This window comes from Erithacus rubecula (genome assembly GCF_903797595.1).
Source record: "Erithacus rubecula genome assembly, chromosome: 19".
In the NCBI taxonomy this organism is placed as follows: domain Eukaryota; kingdom Metazoa; phylum Chordata; class Aves; order Passeriformes; family Muscicapidae; genus Erithacus; species Erithacus rubecula.
In genome coordinates this window covers 1,696,254-1,723,227 of record NC_136671.1, presented here as the reverse complement: position 1 = coordinate 1,723,227, position 26,974 = coordinate 1,696,254, and the positions used below count along the sequence as shown (strand labels likewise).

Sequence of the window (26,974 nt, the reverse complement as noted above, 5' to 3'; positions counted from 1 at the left end):
GAACAATTCCTGTGGGGCAGCAGCACCAGCTCAGAGGGGTTTGTGTGTCCCCGATGGGATGGGATGGGATGGGATGGGATGGGATGGGATGGGATGGGATGGGATGGGATGGGATGGGATGGGATGGGATGGGATGGGATGGGATGGGATGGGATGGGATGGGATTTAAGGGCCTGATGATCTTTGAGCTGATCCCACTTTCTCCCAGTTTGCCCAGACCAGGGCTCCCATTCTCCTCTGCCCTGGCTTCACCCCAGTGCCAAAGGAGCCCCAGGGAAGAGCCAGGACAGGATGGGAGCTGCTCCTCCCAGGGGGATGATCACACATCAGGAAGCTGCTGACTCCAATGGGAATCTCTGTGGTCTTCAGGCCACCATCCCTCTGCTCTGGAGCCAGGCTGGGGGTTTTCACATGGAAAAGGCTCCAGGGAGAGCTCAGAGCCTCTGCCAGGGCCTAAAGGGGTTCCAGGAGAGCTGGAGAGGGACTGGGGACAAGGGATGGAGGGACAGGACACAGGGAATGGCTCCCACTGCCAGAGGGCAGGGATGGGTGGGATATTGGGAGGTCAGTGCCATGTTCCAGGTTGCCCATCCCAGAGGAGCCGGGCAGGGAGCCGTGTGTGAGTCTGTGTGTGCCTTCCCCGCTCGCCCAAACCGCAGCCAAACATTCCCCGCCGCTGTGCCAGGGATGCTGCGTGAGATCCTTTCATGTTTTAATGAGGCAGCTGGGATCTGGGTGACTCAGGAGAGGGACAAGCCGAGCGACAACTGCGGCAGCCGGGGCGCACTCGCGTTATGCAAACAGCTCTCAGCCAGGGCGTGCCGGCACTTTGCACTGTCTGCTCCTGCAGGATCGGCACACCCGGCCCTCCTGGGGGCTCCCTGGGGACAGCAGGACAGCAGGAGACACAGGACACAGGACATCTCCCCTTCTGGGCTCCACAGGTCCTCACCCTGCCATGGGAGCGCTCAGTGAGTCCCACAGCAGCAGGTCGTGGGTTTATTCCCGTGCTTGTTGTTGGATGCTGCTGGGAACCAGGGAAAAAGCAGCCTGGATGCCTTGGGTTTCTCAGGCTGCACAAGGACATGAAGTTATAACAATGGTTATGCACCTGCAGGGTGTGTGAGAGTTGTGTGAGTGTCTCATGCTGTTTTACATAAAGCATGTTTTCAAAGAGGTGTTGCATTCTTGGACAGTGAGTCTTTTCTATTCTGTTTTGCATTAACTACCCTGTATAAGTACATTGTTTCTTTAAATAAACCTCTCTTTTTGCTTCTCCATTACACGAGGAACTATGTTGCATTATCCTTCTTGCCACTCCTATAGCCTTTAAAATGCAACACGCTGACATTTCCTTCCAGGCTGCATCAAACCCCAGAGTGCGTCCTTTGCCTTTGGACAGCTCAAATCAGCCTCACAAGCTGCTCTGAGCTGCCTCCCCTGAGAGCTCCACTACTCACAAATCAGACCCTGGTGACTGAAACAGGACCACAGCATCCTCAGGGTTAGGGCCAGGGGGACTGGGCTCCTGGGAAACAGGCAAAAAGCACAGTGTGGTTTTGTAAAAAATAACAGAGGGATGGGGATCGATGCCCAGCGGGGCTTTCAGCACCTTATTACGAGCCTCAGTGAGCATTCATCACCTGGCCAACTGAATCCACCCAATCCTGCTGGAAAAAAACAAGGAAAGTTCCCACTTGGCTTGACTTTCCCCTGTGTTAATAGTATTTATTGCTGCTTGAAAGAAGTTCAGCTGCCTTGACTGCACACAGCCCCAGGGAATGGCTGGGGGGAAGAGCACACTGCTTCCAGAAAAGCAGGGGTAAGAATTCAGGGATAAGAAGGATAAAAAGAAAGCTGTGCATTCAGTGAAAAACAAAAAATAATAAAGAGTTTAATAGCAGCTTAAGACTGGCGGTTTTGGCAGCCCCAGCACAGAGAGAAATTAAGCTCTGCACACAGAAGGTTATAAAGTGCTTAGAGTAACAGACACGGACACGCACGGGGCTGAGCAAAGGAAGCAGCAAGACAGAGTCTGACCTGAGCTGGGGCAAAGAGAGAGCAGCACTGACCCATCCTGGGCTCAGGATCCCTGCCACACTGCATTATCCATGTGCTGGGATATCAGAGAGCAGCTCTGACCCATCCTGGGCTCAGGATCCCTGCCACACTGCATTATCCATGTGCTGGGATATCAGAGAGCAGCTCTGACCCATCCTGGGCTCAGGATCCCTGCCACACTGCATTATCCATGTGCTGGGATATCAGAGAGCAGCACTGACCCATCCTGGGCTCAGGATCCCTGCCACACTGCATTATCCATGTGCTGGGATATCAGAGAGCAGCACTGACCCATCCTGGGCTCAGGATCCCTGTCACACTGCATTATCCATGTGCTGGGATATCAGAGAGCAGCACTGACCCATCCTGGGCTCAGGATCCCTGCCACACTGCATTATCCATGTGCTGGGACCTTGGGTTGTCCAGGGCCATTCCCCAGTGGCTGCTGCAGCTCAGTGGTGCTGCCCATGTTGAGGACCGCCCCCCCCCCCGAGACTGCCAGGACACCTGGCCATGGTCCTCAGGTGAGGGGGGATGGAAATGGATCCCAGCTGCACCTCAGCACCCAGCCAGGCTGGTGACAGCCCTGCAGCATAGTCAGGGATATCCCAGTGCCCTGTGTGGCATCAGCACAGGGACACTTGGACACTTGCCAATGTGTCCCTCTGTGTCCAAGTGTGTCCCCCATGTGTGTCCACCATGGATCTCTGACATCCAGCCCAGACCCCAGCACAGGAGGGACCTGGAGCTGCTGGAGAAAGTCCAGAGGAGCCACAGAGACACTGCAAGGGCTGGAGCTCCTCTGCTCTGGAGCCAGGCTGGGAGAGCTGGGGGTGCTCACCTGGAGAGGAGAAGGCTCCAGGGAGAGCTCAGAGCCCCTGCCAGGGCCTAAAGGGGCTCCAGGAGAGCTGGAGAGGGACTGGGGACAAGGGATGGAGGGACAGGACACAGGGAATGGCTCCCACTGCCCTGCCAGAGGGCAGGGATGGATGGGATATTGGGAAGGAATTGTTCCCTGGGAGGGTGGACAGGGGCTGGGATGGAATTCCTAGAGCAGCTGTGGCTGCCCCTGGATCCCTGGCAGTGTCCAAGGCCAGGCTGGATGGGGATTGGGGCAGCCTGGGGCAGTGGAAGGGAGGTGATCCCATGGCAGGGAGGTGATTCCAGTCTGCTCCCCCAGGTCCTGCCCTGGATAATCCCATCAGGGACACCATTTAGCCCAAGCACTGGCAGGGCTCAGCACATCATGTTTTCCCTGAGGTGATCCTGGTGGCCTGGCAGGGTCTGCCTGACGTCTCTGGCTTTGCTACAAACATGGAGTTAATCTCCTTTTGGCAAGGGAGCCTGAGAACTGATGGCTGAGGAGTGTGAGGAGATGAAAAGGCACTGTGGAACACTTTATGTGAAGTGCTCTATTGAGTTACCATCAGATGAATCCAAAGGACTTTAATGATGCAGCTTGGCCTGGTGCCACCAAAAGGGATCACATTCCCCAGGGAGGCCTTAGCCTCCTGCCCTGGCTGGGCTCCCATCCCACGTCAGCCCTTGCATGAAGAGCATCACTCTCCAGTGACCTCCATCCCCTGCACCACGTCAGCTCCTGGCCCCATGGCTCTGGGATCCATTGACACCTTGTCCCTGCACCTTCTTTGTGCTGTGAGAACCCAGCAGGATGGGTCACACTCCCACAAACCCTGGGAATTTGGGTTTTTCCACCCAAGCAGCCCCAGCCCAGGCTCTTACCTGCTCTGCCTCGGAGTAGGGGTTGTTCAGAACCACGGGGTCGCTGCTCTTCCCCCACAGCTCCCCCACGACACGCTCCTTCTCCATCCCAGCTGGCAAAGCTTTCTGGGGGCTGTTCTCCCCTTCCCTGAAACTGAAGGGTTAAAATCCATGTGGGTCTCTGGTGCTGGGACCGTGGGCACAGGTCCTGCTCCAGCTGATTCCCAAATCCCACTGCTGCCCTCGGCTAAGGGTGATGAATCACCGAGGTGAGGACATCCCAAACACAATTGAAATTCCACCTCAGAGCCACAGGAAAGCCCTGTCCCCACACTGGTTCCAAACAGAGCCTCTGCACCCCAAAACCCGGGCTGGAACCCTGGGAAACAAAGGAGGCTGGAAAAGCTCGTGGCAGACAGACTGTGCAGAGCAGCTCAGTGCCCATGAGCAGGGAAGACAAAAAAACCACCCAGAACAAACAGGAGGCTCCCAGGAGCTCTCTCTCCCCTCCCTGACCTTTCCAGGTGCTGTGAGTGGAAGTGATTTCAGCCAAGCAATCTGCTGGAGTGCCCCTGGAATTGCTGGGGGTGAGGGGAAGGCTGGGGACATCCCAGCGCTGGCTGCCCTGGCCCACATGGTGACACCAGAGTAACTCAGCTGTAACTCACCCCCCACACACACATTTTGGGGTGTGGGAGAGGCTCTGGAACCCCACCTGAGCAGTAAAACCTCTGCTACGTGAGCCTCACCAAGGAAAAAACAAATGGGGTTTAGAGATGTGACATTGGGACAGGCAAAGGTGGCACCTGTGCCACAGAGGGAAGGGCTGGGCTGAGCAGGGCACGGGTCAGGATGGGCATAGGCACTGAAGAAATGCCCTCTGGAATGGTTCTGCTCCTGCTGTCAGTCCTTAAAAGTCTTCCAGATGCCACTGAATCAATAATGAGACTTCTCATTAACGTTTGCAGGCTTTGGGCACTGACCAAAGTAGGACACTTGCACTCAAGGCATAAATCACAGCAACAGGATGCTCTTGATTCAATTTCAGGAAGACAAATAAATACAAATAAATTCGGTTTCACAGTCCTTGAACTCCTTTAGCTTAAGGAGAAGACTTCATTTAAAGAGCATAGCATCTCATTGTTCATTTTCTGTCATTTTTCTGCTTTCACAGAGCCATGCTCAGCTGCCAAAATATTTCCCTGGGCTCTGGCCACCTTCCAAACATTGGAAAGTGGCCACTTTGGTGCAAATGAGGAGGCACAGGTGCCTAAGGGCTGTTTTTCCTGGGATTTCTGTGCTCCTCCAGGCCATGAAAGCTGTTCCCTGGTGACCTGGCTCCTAGGAGGATGTGAAAGGGTTTCAATCAGATAAAACACAAGAAACAAAAGCAACAGATCCCAGTCTCTGCTGCGGGTGGTGGTGATCCAGGCAGATCCCAGAATCCACATGGATCCACAGGGACCCTGGGACAGGGACAGCCAAGAGCCACAACCCCACTGTGCCCAACCCAAAGTGCAAGCTCAGGGCCAGAATCCCTCCATCCCAGAAATCCCCAGCAGCCAGGCAGGGAATTAGCAGGATGACACTGCAGCTGATCTGGCTGTCCCCTCTGAGTGTGCCCAGCTGGTAAATCTCCAGGAGAACTCTCATTTCCAGGGCTGCACATCCCTGCCCTCCTGCCCTGACCCCCATCGTGCCAGGGGACACAGCCAGGTCAGCACAGGGCCACCAAGCTGGTGATGTCACCTCCAGCAGCCACTGAGCCCCAGCTGCTGCTCCTCCCAATGCCCAAAACCCAGACAGAATCACTGAACCCATGAGGAAGACATACTGGAATTTGGGATTTAGCAGAGGAAAACCCTCCAGGGGCCCACAGGAGAAGTTTGGGATCAGCCAGAGATCCCACAGGCTCCTCCAAAAGGATGATGCTCCCAGAGCAGCACCTGCAGGGCCAGCACAAGGGAAAATGGGAGAGGGATCCACCCAGCAGCAGCAGCAGCAGCTGGAGGCCTTGGAATGTGGGATCTCCTTGTGTGCACAGCAGCAAAGCCATAAATGTTGGCAGCTGGAGAAATCCCAGGTGTGGAATTAAACTGGGTATTCATTTGGGTGTTTTGGGATTTGCAGATCCTGCTGGAGCAGGGATTGCTCCCATTCCTCAGCCTCAAGCACCAGCTGAGGGACAGGGAGATCCAGGTGGGAATCACCTGGCTGCTCCACACCCCTTGCATGTCTGCAGGTGTGGCAGAGAAGGATTCGTGCTGCTGCTCCCTACGGATTTATGGCTGCGTGAGCACAGCAGAGAGGGGCTGACCCTGCTGCAAAAAGCTTTTCTGGAAAAGCACAGTGACATGTCACATGGCTGTGACAAAGGCACCAGGGTGACCTGGGGGTGCTGCTGGTGCTGTGCCTGTGCCTGGGAGCAGCCCTCCCCCGGATGGGGCTGCCCACAAGGATCCGGCTCTGTCTCTTTGGAGAGAGGCAGGGAGAGAAAAGCCCATTCAGAGCAGCCAGAGCCTCACCCCCGGCCCAGCACAGATGGGGGAATTAAAAATAAAAACCATCAATTGCTTCATTTTACAGATATTTCCTGCCCCTCGCTTGTTTGCGAGCTGGGACAGAGCAGGAATTTTGGGATGAGTTATTTTCCTCTCTGCAGCCCCCAGAGGCACAGGGTGTGCTGGCACATCCCTGGGAGGGTGTCACAGCTCCAGCAGGCTGAGGGGACAGCCACAGCACCCTGGATAGTGTTTCCCAAAGGATTTTATAACAGGATAAAACCCCAAAGGGCTGTTCTGCTGGGCACTGAGGGGCTGGACATCCCAGGATCTGCCTTGGGACAGCCAGGGAGAGAGGAGCTGGTTCTTCTTTGGAGATCTCCAGGCAGGTTGGAGCTGCCTGGGACAGTGGAAGGTATTCCTGCCCATGGCATGGGGTGGAACAGGATGAGCTTTAAGGTCTCTTCCAACCCAAACCACTCCATGAGGTTTTTTTAATCCCCACTTCGATGTCTTTGAGGAGCTGGAAGCAATGCTGGAGGCCATTGATAGGATGAATTCTCCAAAAAGCCAGATCCAGGCATCTCTCTCTGACCACTCCCAGATCCACCACACACTCTTAGCCAGATCTCCTGGATCCAGAGAGATCCAAACCCCTGTTTGAGGAGTTTTTCTGTTCTGAAAGCCAAATTTGATTTTTTAAAAAGGAAAGAGGAATCCTGCCCTCCCCCACTGGTGCCAGGCAGAGCCTGGGATGCTGTCTCCCCTTGGAAGGAGCATCTGGCTGTTTGGAGAAATGAGAGGCACCACTGTTTTCTTTTGACTAATTTGATGATGTTGCAGTGCTCCGAGAGATGAAGCAGCAGGGAAGTTGCTGAGACAGCCCTTTCAGAAATTTCTCCAAAGCTTTTCCAAAAAGAAATTAAAGGGGAAAAAAAACGAGCAAAAGGGAAGTTTGTCAGTTTGTCACTGGGCTCCTTTGAATTTCCTTGGCAGAAGGATGTCTCTGGCTTCCCAGGCAGAGAGCAGACAGAGCCCTGGCTGCTGCCATCCCAGTTGGATGGAGGATGAGGATGGCAGGGCCCACACCTCTGGTGACAGCTCTGGTGACAATGATGACATAATTTCTTCCTTCCAGGCCCTTCTCCTGGAATTCCTGAGCCTGGGGCTGTGTGGGAAGCTCACACCTTGGGAGAGAAATCCCTTTTTCTTACCTCATTCCCTGATTTTTCCTTGGGAATGGCTGCACTTTACAGTGCTCCTCCTTCCAGAGAAGGGCTGGGATAAGCAACTCTTGCCTCACCTTTTTTTGCCCTGTGACAAACCACATTCCACCCTCAGAAATTGAAATGAAAACGTGCTGGAGGGTTCAGCAAGGTCTGGACAACAGCAGAGGGAGAGGGATGTGGCAGAAGAAGGGATTTGCAGAGCTCAGGAAGGAAGAGGGAATTTGGAAGAATGAATAACTCCAAAAGCTGGGATGCACTCCTGGAGTGTGCCCAGGGTGGGAACTGCAGGGTGATCCAAGCAGAGAACAAATGGGAGAGAGGGGGGTCAGCACAAAAGCCTCAGAAGAACCTGTGGAACAATCTGGAGAAGATCCTGCAGCCTCAGAAAGTCAGGAATGTGCCCAGCACTGGGATCAGGGACTAATGAGCCGAGCAAGCTGCAGCCTCAGGGAGTCTGTGAAATATGAGGCTGGAAAATGCCTTTGAGGAGGCAGTGACACATAAAGACCTGGGAACAGATCCAAGCAGTCCCAAAGTGCCACCAGCTCAGCTCAAAATTCAACCAGCAGCTCCTGTCCCCTCCCAGCCACTCCCAGCGAGCACCTGCAGGATTCCAGGTGATTCCTGAAATATAATTGGGAGGACTATGGGATATATCTGGGGGGAATATGGGAATATGGCATATAATTGATTGGAATATGGGATATATCTGGGGGGGTAATATGGGATATAATTGTTTGGAATACGGGATATATCTGGGTGGAATATGGCATATAATTGATTGGAATATGGTATATATCTGGGGGGGTAATATGGGATATAATTGTTTGGAATATGGGATATATCTGGGTGGAATATGGGATATAATTGATTGGAATATGGGATATAACTGGTTGGAATACGGGATATAATTAGGGGGAATATGGGATATAACTGAGGGGAATATGAGATATAATTAGGGAGAATATGGGATATATCTGGGGGGAATATAGGATATATCTGGTTGGAATATGGGATATAATTGGGTGGAATATGGGATATAACTGGTTGGAATATGGAATATAACTGAGGGGAATATGGGATATAATTGGGTGGAATATGGAATATAATTGGTTGGAATATGGGATATAACTAGTTGGAATATGGGATATAATTGGGAGGAATATGGGATGTATATGGGGGAATATGGGATATAACTGAGGAGAATATAGGATACAATTGTTTGGAATATGGGATATATCTGGACGGGTAATATGAGATATAATTGGTTGGAATATGGGATATAACTGGTTGGAATATGGGATATATCTGGGTGGAATATGGGATATAATTGGTTGGAATATGGTATATAATGGGGTGGAATATGGGATATAATTGAGGGGAATATGGGACATATCTGGGTGGAATATGGGACATATCTGGGTGGAATATGGGATATATCTGGGTGGCATATGGGACATATCTGGGTGGAATATATGTTTTCCAGGCACAAAATGCCCCTCTGGATCAATGACTGAGTAAGAGTGATGAGGAAGAAGCCTTGGCTGAGGGAGCAGGGGAAGGCTATTCCCTGCCAGAGCTCCCTGCACCCATTTCCAGAGTGGCACAAATGTGATAATTCCAGGGAACCTTCTCCTTTCCGAGGTTTGAAAGTTTCATGCCCAAGTGCAGAAGAATGAAGACAGATCAGAAATGCAAATGAAATGTTTTGAGCAACACAAAGAGATTTTGGCGGTCCTGAGGATGGTGGGAGGAAGAGAATTTTCTCTTTGGGAACAGCAAAATTATGGGGTTTGTTCCAAGGCAAGCTGGAGCATGAAACCTTGAAACCTTTCCTGAACTGAATTCCTGCTCTCAGCACGCTCCTCCCTCTTGGGGCTGCTGTTTGGACTGAAACTGCCATGTTTCCATCATGCTGCTCATGTCATGGAAGAGACCTGGGAAGGAAAATAAACCCTGGCAACTCAGTGGGGAGGGGGGGAAGAAGGAGGGAAGATGGGACCTGACAATCTCCCCAGAGCTCTGAGGGAAAAACAGACCTGGGTTTGCTGGCAGGGAGTGAATCAAACTCTATTTTTGCTTCCTAGCCCACGGTGAGCCTCATGGCAGAAATGCCAGCTCTCATCATACCTTGAGCCCCACATCCATGCTCCCTTTTCCCATTGCAGATGGCTTGAGCTCAGGAACAGCTTTGGTCACAGCCAGGGACACGCCCTGAGACACCAGGGTGTGAGCAAAAGCCAGCAGGGAGAATTCCCTGGGGGAATGCAGACCATGGGGGCAGGGGATGGAGAGATGATTGTGTACCCAAAGCAAACTTAGGATCAATCAATCAATGACAGGATGGATTGAAAGGGACCTTAGAGAACATCCAGTGCCACCCCTGCCATGGGCAGGGATACCTTCCACTGTCCCAGGCTGCTCCAAGTCCCATCCAGCCTGGCCTGGGACACTAACAGGGATCCAGGGGCAGCCACAGCTGCTCTGGGCCTCTCCAGCCTTCCAACAACTCCTTCCCAATACCCCACCCATCCCTGCCCTCTGAAATTTGAATCCATTCCCCTTAACCCATCCCTCCACGCTCCTATAAGAAATCCCTCTCCACCTTTCTCATAGGCTCCCTTCCCGTTTTCCTTGGAAGCAACACTGGAGAGAGGAGATGGAAGCCCAAAGCATCAGGTGTGGTTTGAATTGTTTTTACCAAAGCTCATCCTGAACAAGAAGTCTTTGTCTCCCTGTGGAGCAGCTCAGCCTGAGAATGCTGTCACAGCTCCATGAGCCAGATCTGCTCCAGCAAAGCGCCACAGGCTGGGAAGGTCAGCACGGGGCAAGGAGGAGACAGAACAGCTCATCCCAAACCCACCATCTCCAGCTGGATCAGCAGATAGAGTGTCCAGCTCAACCTTTTTTTGCATGCTCCTGGGTGCAGGCAGAGCTCAATTCCTGCATTACTCCTGCCTGGAGGAGTCACAGCCGATGCCCGGGAGCTGCATCCATCTCAAAAGGCTCTCGGGGGTTTTTTTGGCATTTCCTTGGCATCGACCAGCACTCTCCCCAGTCATCCACTCCCCATTATTCCCTGACCTTTCTGCACTTCTCCTGCCTTCCAAGAAAACTTGGAGTGCTGGAGACCTTCAGGATGCCCCTGCTCTGTGTGAGCCCCAGCCGAGGAGATGAATCATTCACAGCCCCATCCCACAGAAATGCCCTCTGCCCTGAATGGCAGCTCCTGACAGCTTCTCCCTGCAGCAAATCCTCCCTGCATCTCTGCTCCAGCCTGGTCTTCTCCCTCACACCCAGTCCTGCCACAGGAACCAGGTGGGCAGCTTTTCATCGAGCAGGAGAATTTGACTGAAAAGTGGATTTTCATCTCCAGAGATTACAAAGATCTGGTTTTTATTAGGATATTGGGGAAAAAAAAAAATTTGGTGAAGTCCCTGCTTTGCTGCTTCAAAGTCCTTCAGTTTAAGTGAAATCAAAGTGAAATCAAAGCATTTCTGTTTAATCTCTGAATAGAAGACACTCCATGAAGCAAAATCACGTTTTTCACCCCTCCCTGTGGCTGGAGCAGAGTTTCCTTGGAGATCCTGCAGCCAGTGGGATGGGGACATGGTTTGAAGGGTGAGGCTGTACCTTGTACAATCCCAATGTTTGGGATTGTGTCCTCTGGGGGCTTTGCTGGGCTGTGACCCCAGACTTGAAGCCCTCCTGCACATTTTGTATCCAGTCATGACCCTTTCAATGTCTCAATCCTCAAACCAGGCTCTCCCAGGCTGGGCTGGTGCTGGATCAAAGCATGCACAGCCCAGACAGGTTTTTGGAGAGCCTTCTGGGCTCAGGGGGGTTAAATCACTTCCCACTGCACAGCAGATTTTCAAATTTTCCAAATCCCAACAACACTCAAGTGAACAAGACCTGGAGAGTACCTGTGGGGGGGGGGGGGATGGCAGGAAGGACACTCAGACACCAGCAATGAGCCCAGCAGATATTTTTTTTTTTCCCTCTGACTCAGTGTGAGCACCCTAACAAGCTTTGTAGTGTGTCCTCCACGGGAAACAGGAATAAATTGGGAGAGCAGGAACGACATGAAAACAACTGAAAATAAAACAAGGAAGGTGGAAAACACAGGGGGTGTGGGTGGGACTGGGATGGCAACAAGCAGGAGCTGAGCCTTGGCTGGGAGCCCATGGGGGGGACCCTGCTGTGGTTCTCCCCTCTTGTTTCTGATTAAAAAAAAATGAATACAATTTTTTTCCCTTTTTCTAAGAAGCGTCTACAGCAAGAGAACCTGAAATTACAGAGAACTTGAAATTGCAGATCTTTCCCTGGCTGAGCCACAGATCTGCAGCTCCAGCAAACCTTTGGGGCTGTTCCAGCCAGTCGAGAAGGGAGGGCAGCCACAACCTGCTGCAGCACTTGACACTGCTAAAATGTGTTTGGGGACTTGGGGAAAAGCAACAGGAAAAGGCAACCTATCAGTATTAATGAATGGTCATGAGAAGAGGGAGCTGGTGCTGAAAAACACAGCTCCAAACCACAGCTTTGTAAAGCAGGTAGTGAAAAAACCCAGCTCCAAACCACAGCTTTGTAAAGTATGTAGTGAAAAAACCCAGGTCCAAACAAGAGCTGTGTAAAGCAGGACTCGTCCCAGGGAGCTGCTCCTGCTCCAGGGCAATGTGCTGCAGCTCAGGGAAATGCTGAGGAAAATCAGGAGCTGTCCCACTTTTCCCCCTTGAACAGGACATGGGACAAGCGCTGTCCATGTCCCCACCCATGCACACAAGTGCTGAAACAATGATGTGGCTCTAGAAGGAGCAGGGGCAGATCCACCCTGGCATTCCCACAACCACTCAATGGAAAACATCTCCCCCTTCCCACCAGGCTGCTCCCACTGCCCCTGCCCTTCAGGTGGAGCTGCACTGGGGGTCTCCTCCTCTCTCCCAAAAGGTTTGGAAACATTTCTCCAGGGAAGCACCATTCCTGTTTCCTCTACCACAGTTAAAGTGGATCTCAACCACAGAGCTCTAAAGCAGGACCACAAGGACAGGAATACCATGGACCTTGTTTGGCAGGTGGGGAAACTAAGGCACGGGATTTTGCTTCAACTTAAAACAAGTGAAACTGAGGACATGGAGCAGAAATGTATCCCAGCCCAGCCCATGATCCACCACATCACACAGCTCATCTTTCCATCAGATGTTCCTCCCAATCTCCCCAATTTCCCATGCTTACATCTTTCTTCCACAGTCTTCTCCCAATTTTCCATCCTCCCCTCACCGACCATTTCCCCCTTTCTTGCATCACTCCCTCTCCACCTCCCCAGGCAGCAGCCAGCTGTGGAGAGGAGCTGTCCAACACCTCGGGAGCCAAAACCACTTTCCACCAAAGGTAAAAAATATATTGAGGGACCTACCAGTCCACCTGGACTTCTATATCCCGTGTCTCTACCTTGGAGGGCGCATCTCCGCTGCTGTCCTTACTGCTGCTCTTCAGCAGGTCCAGCACAGGCTCGATTTCCTTGAGCAGCTCGTTGTCTTCCACGCCACCGTTGAGGCACGAGTGACCACAAGCCCCGTCCTTGCCCTTGCTTTGCTCTTTGCTGCCAGGAACAACGCCGTTAACGTGGACCATGGGCTCCACCTCCTTCCCCATCTCCCTGCTCCACAGGGATCCCATGGCTGCTGGCTGGGGCTGCTCTTTGCTTGGGTTGGACAAGTCAACCGCCTTGGGAGGCGGGCACAGGGGTCTGGTGACACGGACGGTTTTGGGCGTCCCGTCCCCGGTGAAGGTGGTCTCCAGGTGGGTGGTGAAGCCCTCGGGGCCGCGCAGGATGAGCACCACGTAGGTCTCGGAGGCAATGCTCCTCAGGATCTCCAGCGCCGCCTCATAGCTCATGTCCACCAGGGGCCTGCCATTGACGGCTAAAATGATGTCCCCAGCTTGGATGAGGCCACTCTGCTCGGCAGCCCCGCCCCGGATCAGGTCGGAGATGATGACGGGCGGTTTGCTGACGCGCTCCTTCACCAGGAAGCCGAGGCCGCCCACCTTGCGCTTGAAGAGCCTCACCGAGATGACGTTGGGCTGGATCTGCTGCACGCTGAACACATTCTCTTCCATGGCAGCCCCCTCCTCCAGCCCCACTCCAGGACCTCAACACCCGCTGGGCGCAGCCAAATTCGCTCTCGGAGGCGCTTCCCAACGCCTGGGCTGGGAAGAGGCAACCCTGGACTCAGTGGAAAGCTGCCCTGGGCTTCGGCATGCTCGGTGGCACTGCTCTCCCAACAGGAGAAACGCGGGAATGTCAGCCCTGGGAAGCCGGGCTAGGAGCAGGGCGGGCAGGGCTGGGCATCGCCTGCAGTGGGAATCATTCCAGCTCCCGGTCAGCCGCTGGTCCTGCGCCGGGCACACAGAGGGAGGCGGCCGCTCCCTTCACGGGCATCCCCGCCGACGGTGCGCGGGCTTCTTTATCTGAAAAGGAGGGGGAAAACCAACAAAGGAGAGCGATAAGCGAGGCAGGGCAGGGGCAAGTGCCTGCTCAGCGCAGGGCTCGGCACGCCACAGGCCCCCCGTCCCCACAGATGTCACCCCCGGGCTGCGTTTGGGAGCCAGGCTGAGCCTCGCAGCGCTCCGGGCTTTGTTTCCTCCACCTCCCCCTGCGAAAATCGGCACCATCTGTTGGGCGGGGGCTGCGGGGGGAGCGGGGGGAGCGGGGAGCCCTGGAGGGGCCCTGGGCACGGGCAGTGCTTGGCCAGCCAGGCTCGGGTACCGCTCGCCCTGAAGGGCTCACAGCGCAGCGAAAGCCGGCCGTGATTCCCGCCGGCTCAGGAGCCCTTCACGTGTTCCCCAGAGCATCCAACAACTGATGGGTGAGAACCAGACAGGGCACGGGCATCCCTGCCCGGGAGGAAACCTGTTCCGTGGTGCTGTCACTCCGAGGTGGCTGCAGGAGGGAATAGACGAGGCCGCTCAGCTCCTTTTCCCGAGTTAGGAAAACACTTCCAAAAGCAACTGCTTTCAAGTCTGGCTGCAGGGATCACCGCTCAGCTCCTCCTCTCCCCATATCTGCAGCCTGGCATGGGGAGAAGAAGGCGACGCTCGCACTCCCCCAGCCCAGCCCTGCCATCCGGCTCCTAGCTGTTCCCGCACCAACTGCTCCAGGAGGGAACGTGGCGAGGAGAACAGCCCGGAGCTCGTCCTGCCCTCGGGGGAGCCTCGTGCGGCTGGGGAGTCACATCCCATTGACTCCTGATGGGACCCTTGTTCTGGCATGGCCACGCTTGGCTTCTGTCACTTCTGCTCCCAAAGCCGCTCCGCGCTCCCCTCGCGTTTCTCAGATGCTCTGGAGAACGTTTTTTTCCAGTACTGTGCCCCTGACACTTTGCATCGAGCCAACATCTTCTTTTCTTTTTTAAAATCTGGGGTTTGGGCAGAGAACAGAGGGCACTTGTTCTGCTGGAGGCACTGACACGGCAAGGAAAACAATTTTCTCTCTCCCATATTCAGGGCAGCCCATGCACCTCCTTGCACCTTGCCGGGAGCTCCCTCCTGCTTCCAGATGGGACAAACTGCTCTGAGGAGCAGAGCAGGAACACCAGCGCCACTTGGACACGTTAATCCTCATGTGAAGAATGCTGCTGACCCCAGGCTCGGCTTTTTAGCAGCGAATTAGGAGTAAAACAATTAGAGATCCATAACCCAAACCGATGGGTTTAACCCCTTTGGCTCTTCCCCCGCTGAGCAGCAGCAGCAGCTTGCAAAGGGTTAAATGCCACCGGGTCACGTCCTCAAGGGTTAATTAACGCCCTAATTGCCAATTTACTTCCTGCAAATGACGCTGGATCAGGATCGAGGGATGGGCTGTGCCACCTCTCAGGGCTCGGGCAGGACAGGGAAGGTTCCAGTTTTGGGGAAGATGGAGGAAAGTAGGATTTGGCTCCTACCAGACAGGTTCTGTCCCTTTCCTCCCCTCCCACCCCTCCATCCCTTCTCCATCCCGACCCCACTCTCAGTGAGGCTCCAGCCGAGTTTTCCCCTCTTTTCCAGGCTCTTTGGGAATCCCAGCAGCAGCTTCCTTCTCCCTGCCAGGCTCTGATGTTCCTGACCCCGCTCCCTCAGCCCAGCCCCCCCACAAGCTGACCATCACCCTGACGTCCAAGCAGAGCACTGAGTCACACCAAACTCATCCTTTGTCACGCACTGGGGACAAAGGTGGCTCTGGAAGCAGCCGGAGAGCCGCGGGAGAATGGCACAGCGCTTCCTGCGAGGGTCAGCCCCGCTCCTTGCTCCTCACCCCGGGCCAGGTCTGTTCTGCATCGTGCCCGTCTCAAAGGCACCGCGGGCACCGCCTGGCACAGCTCCCTGTCACTGCCAGGCGTCCCCAGCCGCTCACACGGGCAGATGTTGCACAGCTGGACGGGACCGAGGATGTCCTTCAGCGCCGCTCGACCTTACAGCGGGACTTGCTGAGCTCGCCGGAAAGAGCTGAGAAACCCCGGTGTTTAATCCCTCACTCTTCTCCCACCGGGATAATTCTCAGCTATTTCCATGGAAAAGCTTGTAATTTGTTGTGTGTGCTCGTCCCCAGCCTGCAATCCCATAGAACGCCGGCATTTCTCATTGTCCTCTGTCCCCAAACTCAGCATTCCTTACAATCGGGGTGAGAAGAAAAAAGTAGATTTTAAGTGATACCTCAACACCCATCCAGGGATTTCTCCTTTTTTCCCTGCTGCTCTTCAGAGTCAGGAAGGTGAGAAAAGAGGAAGGAAAGGGGGGACAGACAGGTTCAAAGCCCCCTCAGCCTCCTGCTCTTTTAGGGAATAGTTGGAAAAGGTTTTTCACAGAATCATGGCATCATTTAGGTTGGAAAATAATCTTAAAGATTATTAATAGTAATCATTGAGTCCGATTATTTTCCAGCTGGAAAGCCTTGCACAAACTCAGACTGGAGAGAGGAGGGAGAATTTCAAGGAGGTGGGAGACACCAGGAGTGCTCAGAAGATTCCCCCAGGAGGGTCAGGGCTCTCCTGTCCCAGCTCGGGGGTCTGATTCCAGAGGGGACATATTTTGGATGGAACCCAAGCCGTTCAACCCTGTGGGTGGCTGAGCTGTGCTGAGCTCTGTGACCCCACAGATTCCCAGTTCTTTATGGACCCCAGAGCCGGGTCAGACATTGAAAAGCTACTGGAGGTTTCAGGTCTAACTCCATAAAACATTGAGAGCAGGGTGTTTCACCAGGGTGGTAACACTTATTTCACCCCAAGAGAGAGCCAGGAGATGGCAAATCCATCAGCAAAGCCAGGCTCAGCTCTCTGCAGGAATAAACCCCCACGGATGGTGCCACCCTTGGTTTCCCAAAGCAAAAACCCGACTCAAACCCCAGGAGAGCACCAAGCCCTGCAGAGGGGCAGCACCCCAGGCCTTTCCCTGCTCCCTACACCAATCCCCGGGAACATCCCTGCAGTGGAGGCTCTCAGGGACGAGCAGCAGAGCCCGCTGATGGCAGCGGTGACGGCTGAACAGACACACCCAGATAACATTCCAAGAACAAACTCCTGTACAAATGCTAATGGGATGATTTGATTTCCAAGGCAAAGCGGAGGAGAAATCAATCTTGGGAGATTGTTTAACACAATCTCCTCACTCTGCCGGGCAGGAGCCGCCGGCTGTGCCGCGCTCACCGCCCTCCCCTGCCGCGGCCACCCGCGCTGCCCTCGGCCTCACAAATCCATTTGGAGCGCTGCTTTCCCGGTGATAATGGCTCCTGGATCTCTGTGCCAGCTTTAAATGGGCACCGTTGTCCTCTTTAATTAGCTTTCCTGGGATTTATAACGCTCGAGGAAGAGCCCTGGCGCTGATGGATTTATGCCCGTTTAATTTTTACGACCCACGGAGCACCGGTGGATGGGATGAGGAGCGCTGGGATGCAGCATATGCACAGTTCCTGTAAACCTGCGTGGCTGTGCCTTCAAAAAGGGAGCACTCAGCTCGCTGGTGTCAGCAGTTCCATGCTCCATCCCCACACAGGGTCTCCTTGCCCACGGCCTTTTCATCCTGGGAATACTCAGACAAGATTCCTCTGATGCCTTATGTTTGAGCTTTTACATTTTTCAGATTCTGTATTGCATTAGTGTATAACTCTGAGCTCTGTATAAAATGTTAGTTAGCTTTCTTTGCATTTTGGCTGGACTAAGTCCTTCTAGGACTGAGAACCAAGGTCATCAACATAGCCCCAGACCCAAAAATATAAAAAAAAGTGAGGAAACTATGGGAATATTAGTTCATTATCTTAAGTTTATAATTGGACAATTAACCTCTGATATGGACCAAACTGATATCCATCTGAGAAACTCAGGACCATCACCCATCTCAGGTGTAGCCTCTGCCAGGCTTTGCACTCTGCATTGCCCAAGGTGTATCCTTAAAGACCCTTAATAAATACCTACTTAATTTTTTAAACTCTGTCTGATTTCTCTTCTAGCTGGCCCTTCTAAGGCATCACCTTCAGCTCTAATTCAGCCTTCCCAAAACCCCCTCAGGAAGGGTGAGACCTTTTCCCTTCAAAGCCAAACGATGGCTCAGTTTTTCCCTTCCCATTCCCAGTGAGTCTGCTTGGGAATCATTATTCCAGCAGGGCTGGGACTTTGCTTTGCCCCCAATAAACCTGATTTCCACCAGGAGTGAGCAGAACGAGGCACTTTGCCATCTGTACAATGCCCTGCTACCAGTGCCTGCTGACCTGAGCTGGACACCAGCAGCCTCTGCAAGGACCCTGCCAAAGGGATGGAATACCAAGGGCTCCACCCTGGAGACTCCCTCACCTCCCCGTGGCTGTCTGCACCCAAAACATTCCTGTTCCTGCAGGAAGAGTAGTTAATCAGATAATAGAATAGAAATAAATCCATGGCCAGAGCCCAGGAGGGTTCATCTGCCTCTAATCAGGGGTCGTTTCCTGGAAAACAAACCACAATTGTTTGCTCATGTTGGGATAAATCTGCCTCAAAGCCCTGGGACCTGCACATTTATCCAAATCCTGGAACTTGGTTTGGTGTCCATCCCCTCTCCAGGGAATGAAACAGCCAAGGAAAGCCTGGTCCTGCTGGCACAACAGCCCCTGGAATATCCAGTCAAAACGATCCTTCCAACATAAATATTCCATTTTCCCTGATCTGATCCTCTCCCATCCCATTCAGACCAGCGTCCTGCACACTCCTGATCATGGAACAACAGTGCTGGAGGAGGCAGAGCCACCCCAAAACTTTCCAGCAATTTACCAGAGCCGCTCACCCCGCCCGCCACAACCCGAGCAGACCGCACGAAATGCATTTTAATGTTGCCAAGACAACTGTGTTGACAAAATCCCCCTTTTTCTTTAGCTGCCAGAACCAGGGTTTTGTTGTAATTTGGAGTTCAGGGCTGAGCAGATTTCTGCACCACGCCTGCCATTCCTCTTTTGCTGCTTCCTACAATATTTTCCCGCTGCCTGCGGTGTGTGGCTCCAACAGAATTTAGATAAAAGCGTCAACTCTGCCTCTCACCCCATCTTAAACTGATGTTCTTATTAGGGCTTGGCCCATCTGTAAAACCTCCATTCTGCCACCATCAATTTTCTGAGAGGTTTGGAATTACACCAGTGACTCCAGCGTGACAAATTGGAGCGGTGTTAACACACCGGCACTTTGTCCTGGAAGACAAAATAGGTAGGGAGGAAATAAATGAGAAAATGCCACTTGATGGATGGTCTGGCAATCCAATAGCAGCACGAGAGGGGAACTGGGGCTCCATTTAGGGGGAAAAAAAAACCAAAAGAAGAAGAAAATTTAAAAATCACAGCAGGTTGGCTGGAGCTGTAATAGCTCTGGAGCTGCCAGCCAGCATCAATAAAGTCAGGGATGGAGCTCCCAGCTCCGAGTCCATCCAGGAATAAACTTCTGGTGCTTTTCAGCCACTCATGTCCCCTCCTTTGCTGCTGACACCCCAAAATCCTTTTTGCACGGTGTTAAATTTCCCAATAAATCCTGTTGGCACTGGTTTTCTAAGGAGTGACTCATATCCCTGTTTAACACCCTTCAGAGAAGATCACGCTCCTCATGGCACAACCCAGAGCCCCCAGCCAGATCCCAGAGAAATTCTGCCCCTGAAACAGCTCTGGGATTTCCCCAGGGTTGTTACCATCCCTCTCCAACATGGGAAGGTGCAGGATTAGGATTCCTCATCTCCCTGTGGATGAATCTGACACATGGAGCCAAAGCAAAGCTCTTGCCCTCTCTGCCTTGGCATCCTCAGGGACGTGCCAGGGGAAAATTGAGAATAATTTGTTCCCCTGAGTTTCTGTCCATGCTTTGCATTAGCACTTGTTGCCATAGTACCAACAACAGCAGCAAAGTTTTTCAGGGGTCTCCTGGGACCCATTCCTTGTCCTACAAGGGCTCTGGCTCTAATTCCAGCAGGATTCAGGTGGGCAGATGATGTGGAATTTTCTGCCTCCTGGATTTGCTGAAGGTGCTGCTGCTGGGAGAGAGGCTGGTCCTTGGAAGCAGCTCCAGCCTCATCACCCTCACCCCTCCAGCATCCCTGAGCGTGGATGTGGCAAAAAACCCAGGAGAGTGTGTGGGGAGAGAAATGGAAATGGACCCCACTGACCCCAGGGACCCCACTCCTTCCCTATGGAAGATTAACCAGCCCCAGCTCTGATCCTAAACCAGTTTTCCCTGCCCTAGAGGAGAGGATTTTGGCTCCCCAAGCCCCTGCTCCTCACTGCTGGCATTTGGGGCAGGCTGTCACCCCAGGGCCAGCTCAGAGCCCTCTTCCCAGATGTGGCAGTGATGCTCCATTTTGCTGCCTTTTGGGATGAAGGATAATCCCTGCTCGGAGAACCCTGAGCTCCTCTGAAAGCGAGGAAGAGCTGCACGCTCCCAGCACGTCTGGGAACATAAGCCTGAAACTCTGGAAAATGGGATTAAGACAAGCCTCTCCTAGAAGGGCATGGCTCGATCTCGTTAAGCATTTCAGGATTGTCACGGAGAGGAGAAGCCACAGAAAGCGTTTCCTTGGCATCACTGCCCTCATTTTTGTAGGGGCACACATGGATTGCCACACTCCACATGCACAGTGACATCCTGGTGACATCCACAGCCACATCCCGAGCCAGACCCCACACCCAGCCCAGGGTCCCTTCTCACACACAGCCCATCAGGGCTCATTTGGAAGGAGCATGATTTATCCAGCCTCAACCAGACAGTGGCTCACACGCCTCTTTGGGACACAATGCATTTATTTTTGGAGGGATCAGATTGCATCTAAAGATTTGATTTAACACACAGATACGATGGGAGCAGTGGGAGTAGAACAAAGGCATCTGAGCTCTGCTCGGAGCTGCCTCTCCAACCCGGCCCCTCGTTATCGGGGTTGGGTTTCTTTAGGGGAAAATTGATGGTATCAACAAGTATCAAACAATATCCTTGTTACTCGGGAAAGGTAAATGCTAATCTATGCGAGCTGAGCTCATGTGACTTATCAGTTACTAAAAATAGTTGTTTTCAGGCACTGATTTAGGGAATCTGGCAGATTTCCTAAGCCTTTGTACAGACACACCACTGAAATGGAAAAGACAAAATACACAAGCAAATCAGGGAGAGGGGGGGAAAATCTGACAGGGTTAAAATGGCCCTGAGGGTGAGGGAGAACCAAGCCCTCCCTATGAGCAGCCACACAACGTTAATTCCAAGGAGGATTCCAAGGAGGATTCAGCCCAAACCCCTCTGCCTAAGATGGCCTCTCACTCACAGTTGTGGTGCTGGCAGGGGGAATAAACAGAATCCAAAGGGCACCAGCAATTAATTGCCCCTTTCCTGGGCTCCAGAGGGGGTGTGATGCCTCTCCCAGAGCGAGTACCTGAGTAGGGAAATATCCCCTGCAAGCCCACGGCTGTGTGGGAAGAGACTCCGCACCCGGAGTTTGTTTGCAAACATTTGAAACTGCAGAGTCTGTGCCTGAGTTTGTGGCATCTTTAAGGAAATATTCTGGGAAATACAAGCTGGGAGAAAAGAGAGGGAGGTGGAAATTGCTGATACAAACCTAAATTCTTTAAATAAGGCTTCCCCACTGAGACCTTGAAGAGAAAATGATAACTAACAATAGGTGCAGGTAGAAATTCCTCGGAGAGTGATTTCCCCTCTGCTCCCAAAGCCTCCCTGCAGCTTGTGTGATCATCCCTGTATATTCCTGTCTGCCAGAGCCGCTGGCACTTGGGAATGTAGGTGAGGAAGAGGAGCTTGTGTTTAAAGCAGCCAAACCCCCATTGCTGCATCTGCCCCTGTCCCCCGTGCCAGACAGTCCCTGCTCCCCCGGGAAGGAGGAAAAGAAGGAAGGAGACATTTCTCCTCCATCTCAGTAAGAGGCGGATCCGCTCCTCAGGGACTCGGCAGATCCTTGTCAAGTCGCCTGCCCGAATTTCCTCCCGACAGTCTTAACTTGGAAGCGCCGGGAGAAAATGTCTGCACCTGGGCTGAGGCAGGGACCCGAGGCTGGCGGGGCAGGGCACACCCATCCCGGTGTTCCAGATGTTCCAGATGTGCCGCCTGCACAAAGAGCTCTTTCCCCCTCTGCTTTGCCAGTGAGAACCAAAAGCTGCAAGCCCGGCCGAGGCAGCAGAGGGGCAAGCAGGGTTTATCCTCCCCAATCCCTGCAGCAACTCCCGCCTGCATTCCCGGCTCGTCCAAGGGGACCTCGGTGGGCAGGAGGAAGGGGAACAACCCGGGCTGAAGCCCCGTTCTCCCTAAAGGGCAGGAGCCAGCCGCCAACAGGACATCCCGAGAGCTGGAGCCTCTCTGGGGAGTCTCCTCCCCACCCCGGGCTCAGTGGGGGTCCTGCTTCCACCCCAGTGCCCCGGGGACAATTAGGACACCCTGGGGACAGCAGGAACATTCCAGGAACAGGGCAAACAGCGAGGGCAGCACCTGGCGTGGGTCGCTCCTTACCCTAGCACGGGGTAATCCTGCAAACCCAACCCGCCCCGTCGGGATCCGGAGGCTCGGGAGCGCCGGGAGTTCAGCACCCGGGACAGCTCTGGAGAGGCGGGGATCGGATCGGCTCATCCACCCGGGACAGCGCTGCACCACCCGGGACAGCACTGCACCCGGGACAGCTCTGGAGAGGCGGGGATCGGATCGGCTCATCCACCCGGGACAGCGCTGCACCACCCGGGACAGCACTGCACCCGGGACAGCTCTGGAGAGGCGGGGATCGGATGGGCTCATCCACCCGGGACAGCGCTGCACCACCCGGGACAGCACTGCACCCGGGACAGCTCTGGAGAGGCGGGGGGAATAAGATCGGCTCATCCAGCCGAGACAGCGCTGCTGCACCCGGGACAGAGCTGCTGTACCCGGGACAACGCTGTACCCGGGACAATGCCGATCCTGCCGGGACAATGCCCCCACCTCCAGAAACCGCTTTCTCCCGGGAGTCGGCATCCGCAGGGAAACCTGCGCTTCCTCGGTGGGCTAGTATTTTGAGGGAGCTGCCCCTTTGCCCTCTCCGCAAAACGCCCCTGCTAAGCCCAGATCGGAAAACGCCGCTCCCGCTCCCTGCCCCGTCCGGACCGACCGCATCCCGCCCCCGCCCGCCCCGGGCAAAGCGCCGCCTGTCCCGGGCTCGCTGCCCGCTGCCACCCCCGCGTTCCGTGCACTGCCCCTGCTGCCCTCCCCCGGCCCGGGCACGCCGTGTGCCTCCCCCGCTGCAGCCCCCGAGCCCCATCCCAACTCGCTGCTCCGATTTGCGGGGGAGGAAGACTCCGCTTCCCGCAGCCGCCTCCGCGGGGCCACCCGCAGGGCGAGCGGGGCTCGGAGGCGCTGGAGGAACTTTGCGGGGTGCGGAGGGACGGGGAGGAGACACTCACAGCGTGTCCTGGGGGTGGGGGGCGAGTGGGAGCCGCGTGTCCCAAAGCAAGGCGACTTTCTCCGGGCACGTCCCACGCGCGTCCCCTCTCTCCGCAGAGCCCCTCACTGGAAGCGCTGGGGTCCCGCTGGGGTCCCGCTGTCGCCTCCCCTTCCCCCGGTGCCCGGAGGCGGCGGCGGCGCTTCCGACGGGGCGCACGGTCCCGCAGCCCCGGCAAAGTTTCCCGGAGAAGCGGTGCCCGGTGCGGGGCTGGGGGGCACCTACCGTGCGGCGGAGGGGAGCCGTGCCCGGCCCCGGCCCCGCGGCCGGCCCCGCATCCCTCCCGCGGCTCGGCACCGACGGACCCGGTGCGGCGCTGGGCTCGGCTGGGCTGCCAGGGGGGGAGCCAGTCCTCGCTGCGCCCCTTTATCCCAGCATCACCGAAACGAATCCGCTTTGACGTCCAACCAGGGTTTTTATGGGTGTGGAGCGAGCCGGTGCAGCCCTCATTAGGAGACACTCCGCTCTCCAAATCATACATCTTTTATATAACCTCATTTCCAGCCTGGCTTTTCTTCCCCCCTCCCTCCCCTTGCCGGGGACCATCGCCCACCCCCCCAGCTCCCCCACCAATTAAGAGCTCAGAGGCACCCCCGGCCCCCACTTGTTGCTTGGGAGCTCCGCTTCACCCCCCGCGGGCCTGACTCAGCCTGCCCCGGGCGAGTGGGGGGCTCTGCCCGCCTCGGGGAGAAACGGAGGGGCTGAGTGGTCCCCAAGTCCCTGCCCAGCCCTGCTGCAGCCCCCACGTTCCTGTTCCCAGGCTGCAGAAAATCCCCCTCTTATCCTGCCAGCAGGAAGCCCCCCGTGCCTGCTCGGTGCCTAGGGCACACACACCACCGTTCCTTCGGGATCCCCCAGTGCTGCCAGCCCGGATCCAGACTCTGCTGGGACAGTCCCGTGCCTCAGCTGCCCCCGGGCTGCACACGGGGCAGGGATCAAAGGGTCTCCTCACCCCATTTCCCCTCCTGACTCTTCATCTGCCCCCAACACGGCCCAGAGCAGACCCAGGTTTGACATCAGTCTCCAGCCTTTGCGATTGTGCTCATTCCCATGGCAACAACAAACACACAATTATAGATATATAATATTATACAAACCGAGCCGGCTCTCGGGCAGGGGTGTGAGGTTCACCTGCTCCCAGCCCGCTCCCAAGGCCAGCACGGAGAGATGCCCCGAGCCTGGGGAAGGTGCCCAGCCCGTGGGTGCCACCCAGCCCGGGCAGCCCCAGCGCCTGCCCCAGCGCCTCACCAGAGGCAGGCAAACAACACAGGGCACAGCAGGCGATTCAATTACAGAACTTCCCGCAGCGAAGGGGGAGCGGAGCAGCCCTGTTCCAGCAGCCCTGTTCCTGCCCGGCACCCCGGGAGCCGTGCAGGGGTGGAGAGGGCGAGAGGACGGGCAAATGCTGCAGCAGAAGCGGGGCTGCCTCGCCCGTTCCGCCCCTCCTGACAGAGATCAGGCTGCAACACTGTCTGGGGCTAAGGAAAACACGATTCTGCCTACTTAGAGCCAGGAGCACTCATCTCAGAGCAAGCTACCCAAGGACATCTGCTCTGATCCACCGGCCAGGCAACGCTGCCCCGTGTAGGGAGGAGCAGGCACACACCGGTGACACCGGGGACAAAGGACTTCATGGCCCAGGCACAGGCTGGCGATGGGCAGCTCAGCACGGGCTGGGAAAAGTCCAAGCCCTTCTCCTTCCAGGGCTCACAGCCGGGATCCTCAGAGCTGCAGGGCTCTGGGGGGTGCTGACGGCCGGGAAAGCTGGGGCAGTTTTCCTTGGATAGGGCTGCAGGCTGGCGGCTGTGATGTCACCTGTTTGAGGGGACTCTGCACTGCCAAAGCCACCCCAACACACGGCCACCAGCACCTCCTGCTCCTCCTGCCAGTGGGGCAGATCCACCAGAGGAAGCACAGCCCTGACCCGGGGGAGCAGAGCTCCTCGTGCCGCTCCGGGACACGGCTTTGGAAGCGCAGCTCTCCCACCCACCACCCCGGGGAGGATCCCGGCCCAAGAACCGGCCCAGGATCTCAGGGAACAGAGCTCTGCTCACCCCTGGGCCACATCCTCACAGGGCACGGCAGCACCTCCTCCCCCCGGGGGAAGCTGAGTGGGACAAGGCTCATTTTGGGATCACCTGGAGCTTTGTGCGAGCCAGGAGCGAAGTGTCCCCGCGGGAAGGGAGCCGGTGGCCTGAGCGTGTCCTGCGCTCGCCCTGCACCAGGGAGGAGCCCCAGGTCGCCTTTCCCTCCAGCTGGAAGCCGTGAGTCAGCCGGGAAGGGAAGGCTTGGAGGCTCATAAACAACTGGGGAGGCAGAGGCTGGGATGTGAATGGAGGAGGGGGAGCGAGACCCTCCCCAGCACAGCCGCACCACTGAGCCCCTTCCCGACACAGCTCCTGGTGTGACAGCAAAAGGGCTGCGCCTTCCTCCCTCCAGCAAAAAAGCGTCTGGGGACAGCAATTCTCCCCGGGAAACGTGTCCCTGTTATCCTGCCTCATCCTCCTCCCAGGGCAGCCCCCAGCCCTGGAGACATCCCCCACTCCCAGCCAGCCTCGTCCATGGAAGTTGTTTCCTCCTTTCGCACAGCTGGGAGCAAATTCCAGCGGTGCTGCCTGGGAAGTTATCCCCCAAAACTGCTCGGGAGAGGGAAGAGCCGCTTCCCCGCCCATCGCAGCGCTGCTGCCCGGTTCCCCCGCTCCTCTGGAAGCAGCTCAGCGCCGCTCGCTCCCGGCCATATGCTGCCAGAGGTTAAGGATAGAAACCAAATATAAACCCAGCACTTAATGCCTAAATTTCCTTCCCACCCCGCCGATCCCGCTGTTTTCCCTCTGCTGCTGCCCTTGTCCCTCACCCACCTCTCTCTGGGGAGCTGGAGCTGGATCCCTCAGCTCGCTGGGATCCGCGGGGATGTGCCGCTCAGGATGCTCGGCTGTCCCTCCCTAAGATCCTTAGGAATGATGGGCACAGATCACACACACAATCTCCCCAGCAGCCGCGGCTCGGGAGTTACTGGGCTGCGATTTCCACGCGGCTGGAAATGCGTGCGGGGGATTAAAGCCGGCGGGCTAAAGGAAGAGCTGAACATATTTATACTAAAGCTTTCGGAGCCGTGGAACGGAGCACACACCACACACACACACACAGCAGCTGATAGCGGGTCTGGCACTGCCACTGCGGCGATTTGGGACAAATCCCATGATTGTCTGTCCGTGCTCCAGTTAAGAGCGAGCGCCGATGCTGGGCTTTGCCTAGAGGTGGCAGTGAGCCTTCGCTCTTCCCTTTTCCCTTTTTTTCCCAGCCTGGGAAGTCCCGGGAGCTCTGACGGGCTGGGGAAGGGCTGCTGTGACCAGCACCGCGGGCACAGGCGGGACTCGCTGGACCCTTCAGAACCCCCCTCTGCGGGCTCGGGGATGCTTCCATCGTCCCCTCTGCACGGGGCAGAGTTTGGGGTTTCATCGACACCAGGTTTGGAGCAAAACTGGGGTTTGATCAGATCCTTAAAACTCGGGAGCTCGTGGCCAGGGC

The 26,974-nt window shown here is 55.3% G+C and overlaps 1 protein-coding gene across 1 annotated transcript in view; it reads right to left on the bottom strand.

The window, feature by feature from the left end:
• The window catches only part of NOS1 (nitric oxide synthase 1), a 55,749-nt gene extending 29,235 nt beyond the window's left edge, over positions 1-26,514 (bottom strand). The window contains exons 1-3 of the mRNA XM_079322757.1: positions 26,305-26,514; positions 12,927-13,981; positions 3,805-3,937 (exon numbers count right to left, since the gene is read on the bottom strand). Of these exons, the coding sequence (XP_079178883.1) occupies positions 3,805-3,937; positions 12,927-13,630 (837 nt within the window). The 5' untranslated portion in view covers positions 13,631-13,981; positions 26,305-26,514. The remainder of the gene's footprint in view (positions 1-3,804; positions 3,938-12,926; positions 13,982-26,304) is intronic.
• Between the last annotated feature and the right edge of the window lie 460 nt (positions 26,515-26,974).